Genomic DNA, 21,227 nt, shown 5'->3' on the forward strand with positions numbered 1-21,227 from the left:
TAGGACAGAAGTCACCTTCCTACGAAGGACATAAGTAGCTTCCCTTATGTGAGAATTTGTTAGATGAAGGGCATAACTTGTCTCCCTTAACAAAGATTTTGCAAGATGAAGGACATAAGTAGCCTCCCTTCACCACACAAAACCTAGCTTTTTGGTCCTTCACATAGCAAAATCTTGCATAAAATAGTTTATCTGTCCTTCACATAGCAAATTCTTGCAAAACATAGCATTTATGTCCTTCACATAGCAAATTCTTGCAAAACATAGCAAATTCTTGCAAATCATAGCAAATTCTTGCAAAACATAGCATTTATGTCCTTCACATAGCAAATTCTTGCAAAACATAGCAAATTCTTGCAAAACATAGCAAATTCTTGCAAAACATAGCAAATTCTTGCAAAACATAGCATTTATGTCCTTCACATAGCAAATTCTTGCAAAACATAGCATTTATGTCCTTCACATAGCAAATTCTTGCAAAACATAGCAAATTCTTGCAAAACATAGCAAATTCTTGCAAAACATAGCAAATTCTTGCAAAACATAGCAAATTCTTGCAAAACATAGCATTTATGTCCTTCACATAGCAAATTCTTGCAAAACATAGCAAATTCTTGCAAAACATGGCAAATTCTTGCAAAACATAGCATTTATGTCCTTCACATAGCAAATTCTTGCAAAACATAGCAAATTCTTGCAAAACATAGCAAATTCTTGCAAAACATAGCATTTATGTCCTTCACATAGCAAATTCTTGCAAAACTTAGCATTTATGTCCTTAACATAGCATTTTGGTCCTTCACATAGCAAAATCTCACAAAACATAGGTTTTTCTGACCTTTTTCTACCAGGAGATCAGAACTAAATCAGAACACACATAACAAGAGTTTTACATTATTTAACTCTGCATAAATTATGATAATTCATTATTATTACCCCTCCCCCCCCCCCTTTTTAAAATTTACCCCTGCATAAATTATGATAATTCTTTATTATTACCCCTCCCCCCCCCCTATTTAAAATTTACCCCTGCATAAATTATGATAATTTATGCTGAGTTAAATGTACTGTTTGAACTTCTATCTAACAGGATATGAGAACTGGGAGGTTGTGACACAAAAGAGGCCAGCTATGGTGCCATGTAGGAAAAGTGGCATTGCATTCTAGGGCCTAAAAGGCGTCATAGCTGGCCCCTTTTCAGTCCATCATATGACATGGGAAGGAGGTTGAGGAGCATTTTGTGCAGTCTAAATTCCCAAGAATGCAATGCCACTTTTCCTACATGGCACCACCTCCCATGTCATATGATGGACACAAAAGAGGCCAGCTATGACGCCTTTTAGGAAAAGTGGCATAGCATAGTTGAATTTAGGCTGCATAAAATGCTCCTCAACCTCCTTCCCATGTCATATGATGGACTGGAAAGGGGCCAATTGAATAATTGTTAATCTGAATGTACTATGTAAACACTCTTGTTATGTGTGTTCTGATTAAGTTCTCATATCCTGTTAGATAGAAGTTCAAACAGTACATTTAACTCAGCATAAATTATCATAATTTATGCAGGGGTAAATTTTAAATAGGGGGGGGGGAGGGGTAATAATAAAGAATTATCATAATTTATGCAGGGGTAAATTTAAAATAGGGGGGGGGGGAGGGGTAATAATAATGAATTATCATAATTTATGCAGAGTTAAATTATGTAAAACTCTTGTTATGTGTGTTCTGATTTAGTTCTGATCTCCTGGTAGAAAAAGGTCAGAAAAACCTATGTTTTGTGAGATTTTGCTATGTGAAGGACCAAAATGCTATGTTAAGGACATAAATGCTAAGTTTTGCAAGAATTTGCTATGTGAAGGACATAAATGCTATGTTTTGCAAGAATTTGCTATGTTTTGCAAGAATTTGCTATGTTTTGCAAGAATTTGCTATGTGAAGGACATAAATGCTATGTTTTGCAAGAATTTGCTATGTTTTGCAAGAATTTGCTATGTTTTGCAAGAATTTGCTATGTTTTGCAAGAATTTGCTATGTTTTGCAAGAATTTGCTATGTGAAGGACATAAATGCTATGTTTTGCAAGAATTTGCTATGTTTTGCAAGAATTTGCTATGTGAAGGACATAAATGCTATGTTTTGCAAGAATTTGCTATGTTTTGCAAGAATTTGCTATGTGAAGGACATAAATGCTATGTTTTGCAAGAATTTGCTATGTTTTGCAAGAATTTGCTAGGTGAAGGACATAAATGCTATGTTTTGCAAGAATTTGCTATGTTTGCAAGAATTTGCTATGTGAAGGACATAAATGCTATGTTTTGCAAGAATTTGCTATGTTTTGCAAGAATTTGCTATGTGAAGGACATAAATGCTATGTCCTAATTAGGAATGACTTTGTTTTCTTTCCATGATCCCTTGAACTTAATTAAAATATAACATTAAACAAAAATGTCGTAGTCAGTGATTTACTGATACTTGCGTTGTTTCACCCTTTAGTAAAGGTTTTTTATCATACTTGGCATAAAAAAAGTTGTAAAATAAAACTAAGAGAACAAAAAATGTATTTAAAACCTGATCTAAGTTCTGTAATGATTAAACTCGGACGCGGTGCATTTTTCTGGCCTCTATAACATAAAAGAACATTCAGTCGAAAAGAATTTAAATTAAAAAAATTGCAATATTGATATAGGAGTTTCCTTTTAAGTAAGCATCATAAAGATCTTGTGTATACTTTTTATATATTTTTTTGGGAGGGTGAGTTAACGAAATTAAAATAAATGAAAACTTAAAAAGATTTACGCTTCCCTAAAAGAAGCATTTTCTTATGAATAAAACATATTTCCTCTAAGCACATAGAGACTAAAGGCAATCAAATAGTCTCTACTCCCATCCCGGCTTTTAGAGTAAAAGAAATAGGAGAAATAAAGCTACAGAAAGAAAAAAGAATTTATTTAGCTATATGGCTAAAAAAATCTTTAGAACCACTAAAGCGAAAGGCCCAAACATCTTATTTGTTTTAAAGTTGCACAGCTTAAAAAAATATTGAATTTTTTTGGGCAAAATAATCTAAATATCTAATTTTATGAAATAATTCTGCTCCATACTTTTTTTATTGGTGGAAAAAAGGGTAACTAAACTATAGTCAGTGAATCAGTATTGTTTTCAATATTACAACAGTGTTGTTGGCTTTCTAGACACAGCCAGAAGTTATGGTGTTTACCTATAAACTTTTACAATTATGCTGTGCTGATATTAGGTATGATATCTCATAGAATTAGTTAAATCTACTAAAATAGGCTATTTAAAATAGTAAAGATTTATTTTATTGTGTATATCTTTGTAGTGTATAAAAGGTGTTTTAAGAAATTTAGTTGCTAACATGGAACTCATTTATTCGTCAGTTTGTTCATCCAGTAGTAGGGGAGGGGACGGGATGTTATTTTTATTTTAGGGGTGTTTTTAATACAATATGAAAATCTGGTGTAATATCCAAGTAATGATATATCCATTAATTCACAATGGTTAGCTAATTTTAGCGGCTGCCTGCCTCTACCGCGTTTTTGCAGTTACCAAATATAATTATTATTATTATTATTTGTTTACAGTGAGAATCCCCTGATGAACGAGACCATGGTGAACAAACATTTCAACAAAAATATTAATTTACTCAAAGGAAATAACAACAAGAAAGGCGGGGTAAGTTATATTTTAGTTTGCAGATTCTCTAATAATATATATGTTCGTTTGTTTGTTAATAATAAGATATGCTAAGAAGAATTTATTTCTTTTAGATGTGTAACAAATTACTAAAAACAAAGTCGCACAAAAATATCATTTGAGCTAGATACAATTATAGAGCAAATGCTTTCATATAAAAATTAAGTAAAAACGTAATTTCAAAATTGTAAGATGTGATAAAAACAAAGAATGATGTATTATTTTCGATCCTGTGTTGGAACGGCCTGCTTATAAACAGACAAAGTAAGTTTTAGAGTATCTTCGCTGATAAAAACAATTTCATTTCTTAACCCCAAAAGAATTAAATAGTCGACATAGTTGCATAAATATCTGAAGCCAAGTTTAAATTACATAAGACTTTATTTAAATCTTTTAACCCTGTATAAATGTATATTGAAGATACGGAGTGGAGACAAAACACCTAATTTAAAAATACCTAATTTAAAAATGCCTAATTTTATAAATGTCTAATGTGACAAAACACCTAATTTATAAATACCTAATTTAAAAATGTTTAATTTAAAAATACCTAATTTTAAAAATGCCTAATGTGACAAAACACCTAATTTTAAAAATGCCTAATTTTATAAACACCTAACTATAAATACCTAAGTTTAAAAATACCTAATTTTAAAATACCTAATTTAAAAAAAACCTAATTTTAAGCATATCTTAAAACTGTTGTTGAACATATTAAACCGGCAGCTACACCCCCTAGAGTCCTCTAGGAGCGATTGCAGTGCGGAGGGGAATTCAATAAGTGTGGGGGGGGAGGGCCCAGGGGGTTACAACCAACCTCCAAAATTTCAAAATATAATTTGAAATAGAAAACTGGACGGACGTACGGACGGACCGACCCTAATTATAGAAAAGCTTTGCTTTTAAAAATAAAATTTTATGATTAGTTTGTGGCACCTCACATGACTCATGAGAAATAAATTAATTAGTAAAATCAAAGGTTGGAGGACAAAGAAAATGAATTTTTATTGGTTTTTTCCCTAACCTAAGTAGCCATAGCGTCGCTTTCTTGAGGGGTGATAGTTGACCTGACCATCCCCCATTTTAGTTCTAGTTTTATAAAGAAAGATTAAAGAAATATAAAAACAGGGTGAAGGGGGGGGGGGATTTTTTGAAAGGGCGATTTCTCATTGGAAGGTGATGGTAACCTCCCCAAAAGCGTTTTAAACCATGAACTACGGGAAGCTTCATTGTAAAGATGAACCATATTGGTTCAATGACTAGCGAGATCCTTTAGTCAATTGGATTAATGTTATCAAAATTTTAAGTATTTTAGTGAAAAAAATAGATATTTTAGAATTAGGCATTGTTAAATTAGGCGTTTAGATAGTTTAGAATTAGGTATTTTTAAATTAGGCGTTTTTAATATTAGACATTTTTAAAATTAGGTATTTTTAGTTAGGCATTTTTAGTTAGGCGTTTTTAAATTAGGCATTTATAAATTAGGCATTTTTAAATTAGGTGTTTTTAACGTAGGTGTTTTTAACATTAGGTATTTTTAAACTTAGGTGTTTTTAGTTAGGCATTTTTAGTTAGGCATTTTTAAATTAGGTGTTTTGTCCCCACTCCGAAGATACAGTAGGTTTAGGAAGGAAATTTTGTAACAGAGTAATTTTGATAGATATTATATAGTCTTATTATACGATCTATAGAAAATATAAGAAATTGTTGATCTTACATAGAGAATTTCAGAATCAACCCGCTCTGCCCTTTTTTTGTAATTTTCCCCTAAAAATATCAGGGTTTTTTTTCTAAAGGGCCCCTTAACCCTGATTCACCTGAATCCCCCCCCCCCCCCCCACCTATTTCTATAAATTTCAAATCGTTAAAGACATCAAAATATACAATTTTGTTAAATATTATAGAAAATATGTGTCCTGTCTTGTTAGTTGTGTGCATTTAAACTAAAAACAAACAGTCTCTGTCATCTAATATTGGCTTGGGTCCTTTTTTCTGCAGATCATTGCATTGTCCCATAAATTTCACTTTGCTCTCTTTATTAAAGAAAATTCGTAGGTATAATATGAACAAAATTGAGCTTTTTCAATCTGAATCAATTATCAACTTGACCTTACTTTGAAAACGTAGCGGCTGCACCGATAGTAGTCCCCAAGGTAGTAGTCTAAGGGGGAAGGAGAGGGGCGAAGCCTAAATCAATATGCTATGAATTAAATTTTTAAATACAATAGCAAAAAGCATCAGGGGACCTATGTAAAGCTTGTCAAAATCTTGAATATTTTAGAGATAAAGGGTTTAAATTTGGCCAACTTGGAAAATAGAAAGGAATACTCAACTTTTATTTGTATTTCCCTGTAAGAATGACGTAGACTATATTTAGGTTGGTTTCCAAAGCCATTAAAACACAGATATATAACATAAAGATTTGTATGCCTGTGCAAACTATTCAACTGTTATTCCTATGAATCTACTGGATTGGGGACTTAACATTTTTTTTGCATCGGTTCAACTGCACAGGGTTTGGGAATAGAATTTAAATTTACTAGAATTATAAAACTGTTGTTTTGAAATATATTCTTTTTCCTCCATCTATTGATTCATTTGCACTTACCTTTTTTTTGTGTACAGAGTTTTTTATTTCTTAGTATTTTTATCAAAAATCTTTGATTTTCTATGAATTAAATATTAATTGGTCCACAATACATTCAGGATCCTAAAGGATAAAGAGACAGTTAACTACTTTGACATAAAGGATATTAGCGCTATTCCAATAAGATGTAATTACCAAACCTAATGTTTATTGTTGTATTTTCACTAAATTTAGCACTTTCTTTCCCCCGACAAAGCATGCAACACTAATTTTATTTATTGCAAAATACAAAATAGTTTCTAACCTTTACTTTCAAACTATTTTCTTTTGGCTGAAAAAATGGAATATGATGATTCCTTACAAGCAAATTTACAATACATTTATTTTTTATAAAAGTTGTAAAAGTAAAAATGCTGTGGATTTTGGTACAAACCACAAACAAAGCAAGAATCACCCCCCCCCCCCCCCCCCAACCAATTAAATATCTAAAACTTTAGTAGCTGCGCTACTAATCATACTTTTTTTTAGGCTTTATCTGAAGTAAAGAGACTTTTGACCCGAACTACAGATGTTTCTAAAGTTGAAAGCAACGCTGAGGAGGTTGAACAAGAACAGATTAAAGAAGATCCAATACAAAAAGAAACACTTGAAAAACTTGTTCATATTGTCAAGAATAATGTTTTCACCAAGGTATAATATTTCTAATATGTATAACAAGAATTTGATTTTTATAGGTAAAAAGAGCTGCCATTTTATAAAAATAACAATAGTTTATTATACTACTTTATTCCAAATAATATTGATAATCTTATGACATTTCTATTACTAATTTTATTAATAGTTTTCAGTGAGATAGAAAAATTGGACTGTAAATTTGCTGGAACCCAAAACTTTATAAACACATTTTTTCATCTAAAAAACTACGATAAAAATAGTACCCAAAATTAACTAGAAATTTTTTAAAATTTGGGAAAATCAATTTTGATTTTTGGGTAATTTCGGGTATTTTTGTGTAATGTATAATATATTGGTCTGTAGAGTCGCGTATGTTTGTTCAGAGTGCTATGGACTATATTGTTGTTTATATGTGTATAATTAAAACTTGGTGGTCGTAATTTCTAAACTAAGAAAATTTAAGAATTAATTTGATTTAGTCTTCTTAAATAATTCATGTGATATAACTTTTTAAAAACTAATTAAGCCTAATTTTTGTAGGTTGCAGGATTAAACAAAGATACCTACAGGACCTACATATCACTCATAAAAACCTACATGACCCTGAATGCTGATCAAATGGATGTTATAATACAGGTATTGATTGGAACTAAGGAATACAAATTAGAAATTCATTTTTTTAGATTTAAAGTATTTTTTTAAAAGTTGACTTTGGTTTCTTTTTAAAAATCTTTTATGGTGGGTTCAAACTTGAGGTGTTCAAACTTTTCAACTTATAATTTAAATCTGAGGATGAAGTAATTTTATTTAACACCATAGGGATGATGTACATCAATTTTTGTTCATTAGTTTATACTTTAAGAAAAATGACTTTACTTCAAAATTTAACTATTGTTTACTTTTAGAATGGACCCAAAGTTTTGGAGAACGGACCCAAACTCTCTATCAGTTCACTGATGATTGTAGCAGAAAATTATAAGCTAAAGAAAAAATCTCTGAAAGCTCAGCTTTACTTTAAGGATATGACTGAAAAATCTGAAACTGAAGTGCAGGTGCGTTATTAATCAAAAGTGGATGCAACCCTAGAATCTTGGGGGACGTAGGAAGGGGTTTTAAAATAGCACAAACCATTGAGAAATCATAAAGTCTAAAAAACCTTCCTGATACTTATATTAGAATTCCCTGTAACGGAGAACTCAATAATTTCAGTAGTGATAGGAATCCCAAGCTTCAGAAAAAGAAAAATCCTTGCTACTTTTTATGGCATGATATTTTTATGTATTTGCCTCACACAGGGCATTGGTTACAAAATCTTTGGAAACTTGGATACAAGAATGGCCCAAAAATTGATTCAATTTTATTATCTTTTAAATATTGGGAATAGTATTGAGTTGTAAATTATTTCATATGAGCGGTTAAGCCTCTTGAGGCACTGGAGGTGGTGAGGAGTAAAGGCCGCCCCCTATTTTCAGTTTAGACAAAAATAAATCGGGAGGGGTTTATTATCTAGAGGTGATTTCTCTTGTTGTTGTTGTTGTTGTAGCCATGATTCTCTGAAGTTAGGACTCAGATGCTCACGGAGACTGGAAGTGAGAATCCTTTGGCCAATCTTAGATTGGTAAGCTTCGCGCACAGCTGATTGTATTCTATGTTACATTACAAGCTGACCCGCAATTCTCGTGGAAGCTACTCAATTATTACATCACCCTGGCCTAGAGTTTTGGCAGGTGTTCCATATTAAGACACCCTAATTAATGGCACTCTCATACGAGGAGCATGGATGAAGGAAAGCATGGTTAGAGCTGCTTGATTTGTAGAATCCTAACTTCCTACAAATCTCCCCCCTTACAACCCTAGGGCATCTTAGGGAAGGTTGCGTGATCATAATCTGACAAATTGCGACAGCATTTGTCAACCAAGTGCAAAGTCTATGTGGGGACTTGAACTTGGTTTCTCCCAACCACAGCGTAGTGCGCTAACCACTACACTACGGGACACCCTTTGTGATTTCTCTTGTTTTGAGGGGCGTCGTAGCTTAGTGGTAACGCACTGAGTTACGGTGGTGGTGAGAGTTTCTTAGCTTCCCCTGGTTGTGTAAGAAGGGAGATTATTGAGTGGTTTGGATACTCAATATCTGTATAACCCTTATCCCAAGCTCCTCTGCAGAGAGCGTCATTTATCACGGTGACTTAATTTGGGACACCTGCCATGCTTGGCGAGGGTGAGGTAATATAGTGTAGCTCCCTTGAGCGGGTCAAGTCTTAATGTACTTGATCGTGGAGCTTGATCTGGCCCTAGTGGCTATTGTAGCAGGGTGAGAGGTTCGAGCCCTGCAGCGGCGCGAGTCAACAATAGGTTCCGGAAGCTTAGATTAAAAAAAGGCAGACTGTGATTTGAATGTAGCTTTTATTGAACTTCCCTTAGTAGGCTTGGCGGCTGATAACAACGACTGTGCATAATTTGTTATCAGCGATCTATTTATAGCCGTCTCGTGATAAACAAGTTGGGTGCGGAGCATCTCTATAATACAATCTGGCTTCACACTAACACACTATACAAAAGTATCTCGTCCTTATCCATGACTACTTAGGTCCAAACACTAAGAAATGACACCCGTATGATATTTTAATTATAACCATTAATATAGGAAAACGAATACAATGTTGATTTCAAAGATTTCACCTCCCTATCTCTTCCTGGATTTACTGATCCCTATTTATGGTAAGCTTTATTTTCATCATGATTTAATTAGCTAAATTAAATATATACAATAAATATTATGACATATTAAGTAAACATGCAATTAATTCCATAAATGTTTCTTTTGAAACTAATTATATTAGCATAAATTCTATGTTTAATTAGCTTTGTTTAGTATTGATGTGTTGAAAGCAAGTAAGAAAGAAGGATGGAAGATAGTTTTATCTGCTGAAATAAGACTTAGGTATTAAATCATTATTAACTTCATAATATACCTCTGTCCAGTGTCCACAGACTAATTTTTGTGCCTCTTTGACAGACACTAGAAATTCTCGGATTGATCATTTATACTTAAAAAGAACTTTGAAAGATGCAAGCTGCCTGACTAATGAATGTCTTTACATCAACATAAACGGCACAAGAAGCTCTATAAATAATCTATTTTTCTACAGTTGATCTTGATTCTATAATAATTATATTTTAGTGAGATAGTATGTATCCAACCTGTCTATATACCCTTGAAATAAATATACCTATATATTATGGATTATATAATAATTATATTTCAGTGAGATAGTATGTAACCAACCTGTCCACATACCCTTGAAAGAAAGAAATCTGGGTATTATGGATTCAACTTTTCAAGGAAACTCTTCTAACCATGCTGTTATTAAAGGTATTGTATTTTAGTTAAAGCACAATATTGTTTAAAAAGCGTATTTTAAGCAGTAATAGTTATTTCTCGCATTCTTAGTATCATAAACAGCTTTCCGCGGATACAGAATGTTTTTTAGCCCGTGCCTTCGGCACCTCGGGACTAAAAAAACTGGTTTAAATCTTATGATTGTACATTTTTATATTCGTAGAAAACTGGATATTATACGATGCTAGATATAGTTTTTTTCGTATGGATGAGAACCGGTTCCTTTCCACCGGATTCTAATGAATACGAGAAAAGTTTCTTTCTTGATTGTGATTAAATTTTATTTTATTCAGCTTGCATAGAAAAGAATAATGATCATCCCAACATAGTAATACCAACAATGTTTTGTCAACAAATATTGACCAAGTGTTCGGAACTTTATCAAACGGTTATTGAATTAGATATGGATGCATCTACAGGTATCATTTTATTACGAGTTTTTAACTTTTAACTTAAGTTTGTGGGTGTTAGAATAAGCACTTCTTTTATACAATCTATTGTGTGTCTGTCCTTTTCTAAGATATTTCTAAACACATTTAAATTCTCCATTTGTAATGTATTTTTCACAGCTTACATTTGGCAAATGTTTATTTGTAGGGAATTTTGGGTCAATCTTAATTTTGATCAAAATGTATAAGAGGATGTCTGTCTGTCTGTAAATATCACTAGATATGGCTCTTAAAGGTTCGAGGCAGATTTTAAGTTAAAGTACTCACTCATTCCAGTGTAAATCGCACTTTTTACTTGTTTTTCATCGTGGTTGGTCAATTTTGCCTTTGCCCTCCCTTCCTCTTTAAAAGTGTGGCTAATTTGCTCTAGTTCAATAGCTACTAGTTTATTGTAAGCAAGAAAATAGTTTTGATTAATCAAAATATTATTATTTCTAGATAAAAAGTCGTCTTGTTACGTGAATGTATCACTGCTTGGTGACACGGTGATGCCAGATATTATTTGCAGATATGCCAGCCAACAAAATACAGGAATCTCAACAACTTTGCAATCAATTTTAATTATCTTTAACCTTTCTTGTTATCATCCTAAAGTAATCTTAAGAAATTGTACAACAATCTACAAAAGAAAATTACATTATGAAGAGTAAAAGTAAATACTATTCGAATTTATTTTGTGGTGGAGTCGTCAATCTTTTTTGATGGGGGGGGGGGGAGTTTGTTGTGAGAAAGGATGACACCCCCCCCCTTCATCTTTAGCATCTCTGAAGATGAATATTTCTTTAAATTTGAAAAGTTAGGGGGAAGATTTATTTAATTTTAGTTTTATTTAATTTCTAAAATTCTATGATAAATGTTGTTTTATCAAAATAGGATCCAACTCAATGGGATCTCAAGGTGGAAGTCCTGAAGTCCAATGTCTACTGTCTGATCAAATTGTCTTTGCTAAAGTCAGGTAATATTGTGGACTGTAGTGGACATTTGAAAGTAAATTAAACCGCTCCTCAATGTTTTATAAATACGTTCCCTCATTCGTTGTCCTAAAAACTGTTACATTGATCACTGATAATTTTAATCTACGGGAAGGTTAAATTTTTACTACTAATTAATTTTGTTATTTCTTTTACTTTAAAATGTCAACTAGCAACTGCGCCCCTAAAATCTAGATGCGCTTTTTTAAAGAGTTGTAGGGCAAAAAATTAGCTTAAAACCATCATAGGTCCATTATGAAGTTTCCCTTATATGGAGAACAAAATCAGTTCAGCAGTTATTGAGATCTTTATATAAAAGGATATTTTTAGGAGCCGTGACCCTTCACCAGGAATAAACAATAACAGAGAAAATAGATTATCTATTGTCAATGATGTCAAGTAAGAGAGATAGATAGATAGATAGATAATTATATAGAAAAATAGACATTAATATAAACAAATAATAATAATAAAACAGACAAGTATACAAACAGAATCAGATGGATACAAATAAAAAGAAAAGAAAATATAAAAAAGAATCATGACTAAGAAAACGATTGATAGATTAAATAGCTTGTGACTTTACCATTTTGGAAAACATTTTGATATCCCAAGAAAAAAACCTATGGGTAAGAAAGAATAGACGGACAGACAAGCATAAAGACCATCAAAGAGATTTACAGAGAGATATGTATAAACAAAGATCAGATATAAAGAAAGGTAAAAAAAATAATGACTAAAACTAGTTTATTCCTTCAGGGAATCATTCAATGATCTACTGAACCTCTCTCCTTCCAAACCAAAGAAGAATTCTCTTCCAAATGGAGAATTAGACTACTCACCTTCTAGGTACATTATTACTTTTTTTGATTCCTTAGAAGCGAAGCCATTTTACAACTAGGAGGTGAGTATGTTTGTCCCCAAGCACTTTTTTAGTTAATGTACTTCATTCCTTTAAGCTTGTTATTGCAGCGCAGTTAGAGACATAAGCATCTAATAATACTTGAATAATACTTTTTTCGGATCATGGAAGAAAACCCTAATCAACAACATTTACCTAACATAACTTAGCCTAAAATAACCTATCAAAAGCTACTGTGAAAATACGACGAAACCCGCTACTTCGTTTTCTTTCTATGATCCACTTTTCTATTTTTATCAGGTACAAAAGACCCTCGTTGAGTCAATCCTTACTGTCTCCGATGTCCTATACCTCTGGTTCCCTACCTACAAAACAAATTAGGGTTCATGATCTTCTTGACTATAGGAGAATGCTTGTAGGTAATATTATTTCATATTTTAATACATGTACCTATTCCAGAAATATAGTATCTGTTTGTCAATCCCTCTCAAAGTACCAGATCAATAATGTTTAGTTATTCATTGATAATACCAATTTGTGTTTATATTTTTGGCATTTTCCAATCAAATTCAATTATATATTAAGCAGTGAAAGCTTTATAGTTTGTCCCTTATATTGATTGGTCTGATTTTATTTTCGTTTGGATGCATTCATCCCTAGAAGTTTATTTCCTAAATAGATATCGTAATAATAATACAAATTGAATGATAGACCAATTAACGTTATTGTAACATCGATTTAAGTATTGTTTATTATAAGATAAGATCTAATTAGATTCATATTGTAGTTAGTTTTTTTTTGTCTAGCAGGTACTGGTTTGAAGTCTGGCATAACAATTAATCTTTTAATCAAAGCATCAAATTTATGTTTTTGTTTAGACTTTGAGGGATCACAATGGAGTTTGGAATTGAAGAATGAGACTTCTGTGAGTTTGAGTACCTCGGAATTTATTCGACTTTACTCAGATGTAATTTGCCACGAGGCTAGCACTGATATCAATGCAAATTTTGATGGAAATTTTACTAATAGTTCCAGGTAGGCTTTAAGCTTCTTTGTAAGTTTTGGGGTCCGAAGGTAAAATACAAAGTTAGAGCAGGTTTTAAAGAATGAGTTGACAAGATATAAATATATTTTTTTTTTATTATTTTATTATACATGTATGAATCAAACTAAAATTCTGATTTTGTTTTTAGGACCGTTCTTGAGATCTTGTCTCACTGTGAAGTTGATAATTTATCCGATTGCATTGGAATAGCTTACATTAGAGCTCATAACAGAGTTCCTTTTCAACAGGAATTTATATAATCAAAACATTAAACAATGATGACAACATCCATAAATGGATAACCCAACAAATTTGACATAGGGATTAAACATTTTTCTTTTAGAGTGCTATACTTGATTTTTTAAAATCGTAATATGAATCCCCTTTAAAAAAATATTCAACAACATGATCGTTAATATATACCTATTTACCAAATCATTACAGGAATTTGTATACAAAGTTTTTTTTCCATAGAACAATTTTATTTATAGCAAAGCTTCCTTTTACCCTGTAGGACAAACGTAAGTACTGACAGGACACATCTAATAAGTGAAAATTTGAAATAAAAGGCTGTATATTACAGTAGTCCTCCATGTTTAATAATAACGTTCCTTATTGGTTGGCTTAACAACTTAAGGAACTTTTATTAAATTTTGATTGTTTACTTAATAGAGTTGTGTGTCCAAAAGGTTCAACCACTAATTATAAACTAGAGAAGGGGTTATTTGTGTATCATCATCGGGGATGTGCATTATTTGATCGGCCAATATCATGTTTGATTATTAAATTGTATACACAGTCTGTTCTGACAAAGATATTCCAACAAATGACCTTCCAAGTTGAGGAATATTCAGAGGTAATTAATTCATTTAGATTTTACTGATAATACAATGAAAGATAAATCAATCTTAATTCTAAAACTTACAGTCCATTATTTTTTGGTGCGGATATGATTTTTTTGAGAACTTTAATTCAATACTATTTTTCTAAACCTCCCTTAAAAGATTTTGAGGTGTCAAAAATCGTAAAGGCGGGGTAAAAATTTTCGGTTGCACTTCTCGCGGCCCCTTGGTCAAAAACTGTGTATGCCACTGGCTGAGATATTAGTGTTTACATTTTTTTTAAATTTTAGGAGATAGATTTGTACCTGACCAAAAGTATGAAAGTGATCCGAGACATGAGGTTCTACAAGATGCCAGAATTAGAGACGCTACTCAATAATCTACAATATTTTCCTCACAAATATGACATACCTACAAAGGTAATTCTATTATTTTAATGTTAGAGCAAGTCCGTACTTGTTTCTTCTTTAACAGGATTTGTAATATTAAAAAATATAAATTGCATCTAATTTTAGTAATAATTTATGATAAAATTTATACGGAAGATTTAGGCTATTTTTGAATTATTTCTAATTAGCTTTAAATTTACTGTATTATGAGACATATACACCAATTATAACCCACCATTAAATTTTAACACTTTTTTTAAATTCAGCAAGCATTACAAGCAGTGCAACACTATTCAATTATTTATTTGTTAATTTTAGTTGAGTGAAAATCTAGCAGCCAACGCGGATAAGATGTTTTCTATTTGGTTGGAGAATGCTGAGGCTGATTTACAGATTGATAAACATTCACAGGCAATTTCAGATTCATTAGTTTTCTTTTAAAGTGGAGGTAATTTTAGGTGCAAATTTTTCAGTGATATAATGGCCTATAAATAAATGTATATTCCTAAATGATGATTACCCCTTCTTTAGATTGAAATTTGTGGTTGAAACTTTTGAACACTCAATTTAATGAATCAACCAATTAAAATTCACTAAAGTCCCCAGCCAGCGAATAAGAAAACGTTATTATAAAACTTTGGGGACTAGTGTAATAAACAGTCCATTGTCCCCTCTCTCTCTCTGCAAATTTTATCAGTGTACAATACTTTTTTGTTTTATATCGCAATGCAACCTTACAAAAAAATTAATGAATCCATATTTTTTTTTTAAAAAAGGTAGAAGCTAACAAGATTGAAGGAAATGATATGGCGGTAAGTTTTATTATTCATGAACACAGTAAAAGTGTCGGACTGATTATGACGTAACAAAAAAAATTAGCCAATGAGAGGCCATCATTGTTACGTCATAATCAGTCCGACACTTTTACTGTGTTCATTATTCATTCCTGACTAGTAAGATATATAAGTTGAAAAGAATTTTAATGTTAGAGGTAGATTTGAAATCTGCATCAAATTTTAAGGATTTTTTTTATAAAATTAGTTTTTTGTATAATTCTTTATCTAAAAGCGGAAATACAATTTTAGTTAATTAATTTTGACATCTGTGATTGGTGGATTGAGAACTATCTGCGCTATGATTGAAGAAGCTTAAGTGTCGTACATCATTTAACCAATCAGAGCGAAGGTAGTTTTCAATCTACCTATCTTGGATGTCAAAATTAATTAACTTAAATTGTATTTGCGCTTTTAAATAAAGAATTATACAAAAAAAAATTTATAAAAAAAAATTCTGAAAATTTGATGCAGATTTTAAATCTACCTCTAACATTGAAATTCTTTATAAAAACTTATATATTTTAATGACTAGCGGATGCATCCATATCATCTAGGGGAAGCAGCACAGTCAAATAACCTAAAATTAACCCGTGACCCATATGTTAACCTTCCCTTAAATGGATCACTCGAACCTGTTCAGTGTTTATCAAAATCTGAACGGATAGAAAGAAAAAATATATATATTATATGTGTATTACATAAAAATAATTCAATTCAAGATTTTTCTATTTAAAACAGATCGCTGTTATTTGTGAATTGATTTTTTATTACTTTCTCTTACAAAGTTACATACTATATCTACTGTGTAACTTTAAAAGATTAAGCTTGTATAAAAGAAAATATCCGTCTCTTACATCTGTAGATTACACCATTTTTCATATACAACACTTTTTATAGATATTTCCTTTTTATCCTTCAACTGTGTAATATAGAGTAAAGGAATGGACTTAAAAACATTTGAGTTACACATTCTGGCTAAAGAATGGATCTAGTATTTATATTTTAAGGAATTGACACAAAAGCATTAGTTACAAATTCTGTCTACGTTAGTAAATTAGTTTTTTTTTTAATTTAAGGAATGGACTCAAAGAACATTAGAGTTACAAGTTCTTGCTAAAGTAATGAACGAGTGTTTATACCCAGATATTTATAAGGTAAATTACATCAGCAGCTGTTCATTTATAAAAGAATATTTAATTTAATAAATTTAGTTTTAAAAATACATTAGTGTATTTCATCTGATTCTCTTATTAATTTTATGTATCTGAATACATCAATATTTCTTATTCCATTCTTCATGCTCTACTTCAGAACAAAGTTATCATTATTAATTTAATATTAGTTTATCATTCTTTCCATAGATGACGCTAGAGTATATGCCGTTGTTCTCGGCTTTTGAAGTGAATCCCAAGTATGTTGTTGGCCAAAGAATGATTCAGCGCAGCAGGGAGAAAATTGAAGAAAATCTTTGGTAAGAAAATTTTTAAAAAGAGACATTTCCACACTGCTACTCTTCAACTGACCTATAACTGACGTCCGTCTTACTAAAAATAATATTTATTTATTTAAAGATGAAAATTTAGTGTCTTTCATTGCTGTTCTACTTATGAGCATTATTTTGTTTTTTATTCGGCTGAATCTATAGCTAGGCGAGGAGAGAAGCCGCTTAAATTGTGTTGTATTATATTGTTTCTTCTGTGTAATAATTTGTAAAACTTTGTGTGTATCTGTTGACAACTAAACATATAAAATAAATATCCACAATAAATATAAACACATATGAAATAGAAGCAAAACAGTTCGGACATGTATTCTAGAACTTTATATATTAAGATATACTATCCCACGAATGCAAAAAAGTTATTGCAAATAATAAAAAGGGTTATTAATAACTTTCGTTTACATGTTGTGCGCACAGCGATATATATATGTGGGAAGCTTTGAAAGGTGAAAAGGGGAAGGTTCCTATGTAAATTTGTGTTGACACTCCCCTTCGGCACGTTGATGAATGAAATTTAATAGTTTGTGTATAATATTTTGGTCGATATGCAAGATGCAAAATGTATTATGTAATGTTAGAAAGTCTACATGAAGACGGAGTGATTTTATAAGAATACTTGTCATAGTTTTATCAACTAGACAGGATAAAAATTTATCCGAGGAAATAAAAACAAAATATTAGAAATGTAGTGGAAGAAATCGCAATTTTTCAAGTATTTCTTTTCTTTATTTTGGGTTTTCCATATTTTACAGTAGCAGAAATTTTTTTTTAAATTTCATGTACCTCTACAATATGTAAATTTTTAACTTCTCTTAGCTTGACCAAGATTTACCTATCAATTCCCCCTTACCGGCGAGGATGCTGGCAACCCCTTTGATGGTACTTGACCTTTGTCTGGAAGTGTTAACTGTGTGCCAAACATTTTTAAATGGACAACTCTGTCAATGGTTGGCCCTATATCATGCTTCTAATTTCAAACCACTTTGCTTCTATTATACGTAACGGTTCTTATTTTTCAATTTAGGAAGTTTTTTTTTAGAGAAATGAACGATTATTTTTTTGCTCAAGGGAAAGTTTATTTTTTTACAGAAAGGAAAGAAGCACTGGAAAGAGTCATGTGTAAAAACACGTCTAGATCCATCTATTTTTTGGAGGTTTTCTTTCCCACTTCTTCTCGTATCCCTCCTTTTTAGACGTATTTTTATGACGTCAGACATGACAGTTTCCAGCGCTTCAAAGGAAACTTATTCTGTGGCTTTTTACTTGCAATACATATTTTAAATTGAGTGTGTCCCCTTGTCAATTTTGGTAATGTTGATGTATGTACCTATAGAAAATAATCTTGATGTAGGTACCAATAGAAATAACGCTGCTAGGCAACTCAACTGTCAAAACTTCCTATTGGTAAAGATTAAACTTTTCAAACAGATGTCATACTTAGCAATTCTTACAATTCAGCAAATTTATATAGAAAACAAGGATAGGTCATTAAAAATAGACTAATCGTATACCCCAAAAAGTATTTATTAAGTCGAATTGATAAATAAATTTAGGATACATCGGTTATTGCCGAATTATTGACAAAATTGTCATTTCAAGATTTTGTTGTTTTCTAGGACAACTCATATTCCAAAGATAGCTTGGTCAGCATTTTCTTATATCTTCTCATTGCATTTACAATATTTACACAAATAAATTGAAAAGCAAAATGGATACAGAAAAAGTATTTAATTGTTCATATAAAAAGCCTAAACAATCAAATTTAATAATTGGTTTATTTCAAAATTGAATTAGCAATTTTTTTATATGAGAAAATAAAAATTCTCGAAGCTCGTCAAATCAAACAATATATTTTTTTAAAGTTTATACAAGATTGTTAATGAACTTGAAGCTTGGATCCTTATATAAAGTTTGTAATCATTAGGAAGATTCTAACATGCATGAGTCTAAAACCAGAGGCATTGACAGACGATTGACGGATACATACTATAAAATTGCTTTTATAATGCACTTAGTACTTATACATTTGCCCATGCAATGTTTGTAACATGGAAAACCTTAGAATTACCAAAATCCAAATAATCATAGATGTCATAGGATAAATTGATATTTCATCTTTCCTTTTTATTAATTTTGTAGTGAGTGAAAAGGCTGGATAAAAGGTAATATAGGATTAAGGAAAGGCTAATGGAAGTGATGTGGAAGTAAAGAAAAGTGAATTATCTAAACAAAAATAAGGCTAGTTGCCATTACAGACCGAGCAAACGACAGACACAAATGATATATAGTAGCTTTGTTAACAAAAGTTATTTTTGACCAAATTGAGAAATTCGGACATGGTATAATAGTATTAAAGTATTTGTAAAACCACTTCTAAACAGAAAACAGTAAAAGTGTCTAACTATGACGTCAGAAAAAATTAACAATTAACCAATGAGAGGCCGCAATATATTTTACAACATTGAATACTGGCTTCTTATTGGTTTATTGTTAATTTTTTCTGACGTCATAGTTCGACACTTTTACTGTTTTCTTCTAAACATTCTAGATGTATAAATTTAGTGTGTAATTCAGATTTATTAGTCTGAATTTGAATATAATTTCTACCAAAAGTTGGCATAATAAATCAACCTGTTAAAAGTTTATTTTTCTGATTGCAAACAAACAAGGCCGTATATGGCCATAACAGGAAAAGTTAGAATTAAAAGTAAATTTGATTCTTACACATAGATACAGAGAAAGGAATCAAAGCTTTATAGAACAAATATTTCCTATGGATTCAAGTAACAGGATGTCTGTTTGTCTGTATCGAAAGATCTCGATATGATTTAACTTTATTAAAGGTGATGGGAGGTTTTTAAACAAACTATTTTAATGATTGGGTACAACCACTATCCCGATATATTTAACCTATTCTTGGTATCAGTCCTGGTCCCTAAAATACAATATTTATAAAGAATTATAACAATATTATTTATGCCTAGGAGTGAAGCAGAGATAGCAAGGTTTCTGTCAACATACCAACACTTCAATGAAAAAGACATCAAATATGAATACTTTCAACAGGTAAATTTGAACAAACAAAAACATTTTGCATCATGGCTTTCAACAAATTCTTACGGGCTCTTTTCTTTTTAATCTTTGTATTTAATTTTTTTTACAAATTCAAAACTTTAGTCATAAAAAAATGAATGCTATTTAGTATTTAATATATCTAAAATTTAGTCATTCTGTCTGTGTCTTTCTAACCTTTTTGGATTATAATAAAGACTCATCTTTTTTTGTCTTAATTCATCTTTTTTTCTTTTTTATCTCTTTATGTACAAGTTAATAATATCTATCTCTATCTTTCTCTGTTTGACTTTTTTGTTAAAGTTTCTTTTAATTTTGCATACCTTTCAGGCTTACAACTGCTACTCAGTTCTACGAAGATTAGTTGGACTTGTAGAACAAATATCAAATATTCCAACACAAGTTTTCCAGGTAGTCATTATATTTTTATATATTGGTTTCTCATGTTTGATATTCCATTAAAAGGCAGGGAGGGGGGGGGGGGGGACATTGGACTATAAAATTATACTGGTTATAAAAAACTTCTTTGATTCTTTAGCTTATAAACTTTGGGTAATTTAATTTAATCTTGAATGGTTTGTACAAACTATTCTTATTGGAAAAGTACTAATTATGGGCATTGTAATGAAAATTACTTTGAGTACAGCGGTAATTAAGATCTTACTAGACAGACGGATTGACAGGCATCTTTATACTTTTTCTAATAAAAGTATTGTATTATTCTATTGAATACTATTTATAAACTAGGCCTTTTTTTAAAAATATAGTGGGCATTTTATGAAAAAGGCGTTTTTTGAGATAGGCGTTTTCTGAGATGGGCGTTTTTTGAGATAGGCGTTTTCTGCGATGGGCGTTTTTTGAGATAGGCGTTTTCTGAGTTAG

The 21,227-nt window shown here is 31.2% G+C and overlaps 1 protein-coding gene across 3 annotated transcripts in view; it reads left to right on the top strand.

Moving 5' to 3' along the window:
• LOC145310534 (uncharacterized) overlaps positions 1–21,227 on the top strand; it is an 88,774-nt gene that overhangs the window by 52,467 nt on the left and 15,080 nt on the right. For 2 of the 3 annotated variants that reach the window (XM_080150461.1, XM_080150462.1), the window contains 23 exons: positions 3,602–3,692; positions 6,829–6,990; positions 7,516–7,611; positions 7,881–8,027; positions 9,623–9,696; positions 9,851–9,919; positions 10,245–10,351; positions 10,672–10,797; positions 11,266–11,356; positions 11,699–11,782; positions 12,129–12,197; positions 12,558–12,647; positions 12,961–13,079; positions 13,539–13,695; positions 13,854–13,949; positions 14,501–14,561; positions 14,838–14,966; positions 15,255–15,347; positions 15,713–15,748; positions 16,849–16,926; positions 17,134–17,243; positions 20,258–20,339; positions 20,676–20,756. In XM_080150461.1, coding sequence (XP_080006587.1) covers positions 3,602–3,692; positions 6,829–6,990; positions 7,516–7,611; positions 7,881–8,027; positions 9,623–9,696; positions 9,851–9,919; positions 10,245–10,351; positions 10,672–10,797; positions 11,266–11,356; positions 11,699–11,782; positions 12,129–12,197; positions 12,558–12,647; positions 12,961–13,079; positions 13,539–13,695; positions 13,854–13,949; positions 14,501–14,561; positions 14,838–14,966; positions 15,255–15,347; positions 15,713–15,748; positions 16,849–16,926; positions 17,134–17,243; positions 20,258–20,339; positions 20,676–20,756 — 2,248 coding nt within the window. Of the gene's footprint in view, positions 1–3,158; positions 3,253–3,601; positions 3,693–6,828; positions 6,991–7,515; positions 7,612–7,880; positions 8,028–9,622; positions 9,697–9,850; positions 9,920–10,244; positions 10,352–10,671; positions 10,798–11,265; positions 11,357–11,698; positions 11,783–12,128; positions 12,198–12,557; positions 12,648–12,960; positions 13,080–13,538; positions 13,696–13,853; positions 13,950–14,500; positions 14,562–14,837; positions 14,967–15,254; positions 15,348–15,712; positions 15,749–16,848; positions 16,927–17,133; positions 17,244–20,257; positions 20,340–20,675; positions 20,757–21,227 lie in introns of those variants that run through there. The other variant, XM_080150463.1, reaches the window with a different exon arrangement.

Source organism: Acartia tonsa, chromosome 2, assembly GCF_053477335.1.
Source record: "Acartia tonsa isolate MP-2025a chromosome 2, ASM5347733v1, whole genome shotgun sequence".
NCBI lineage: Eukaryota > Metazoa > Arthropoda > Copepoda > Calanoida > Acartiidae > Acartia > Acartia tonsa.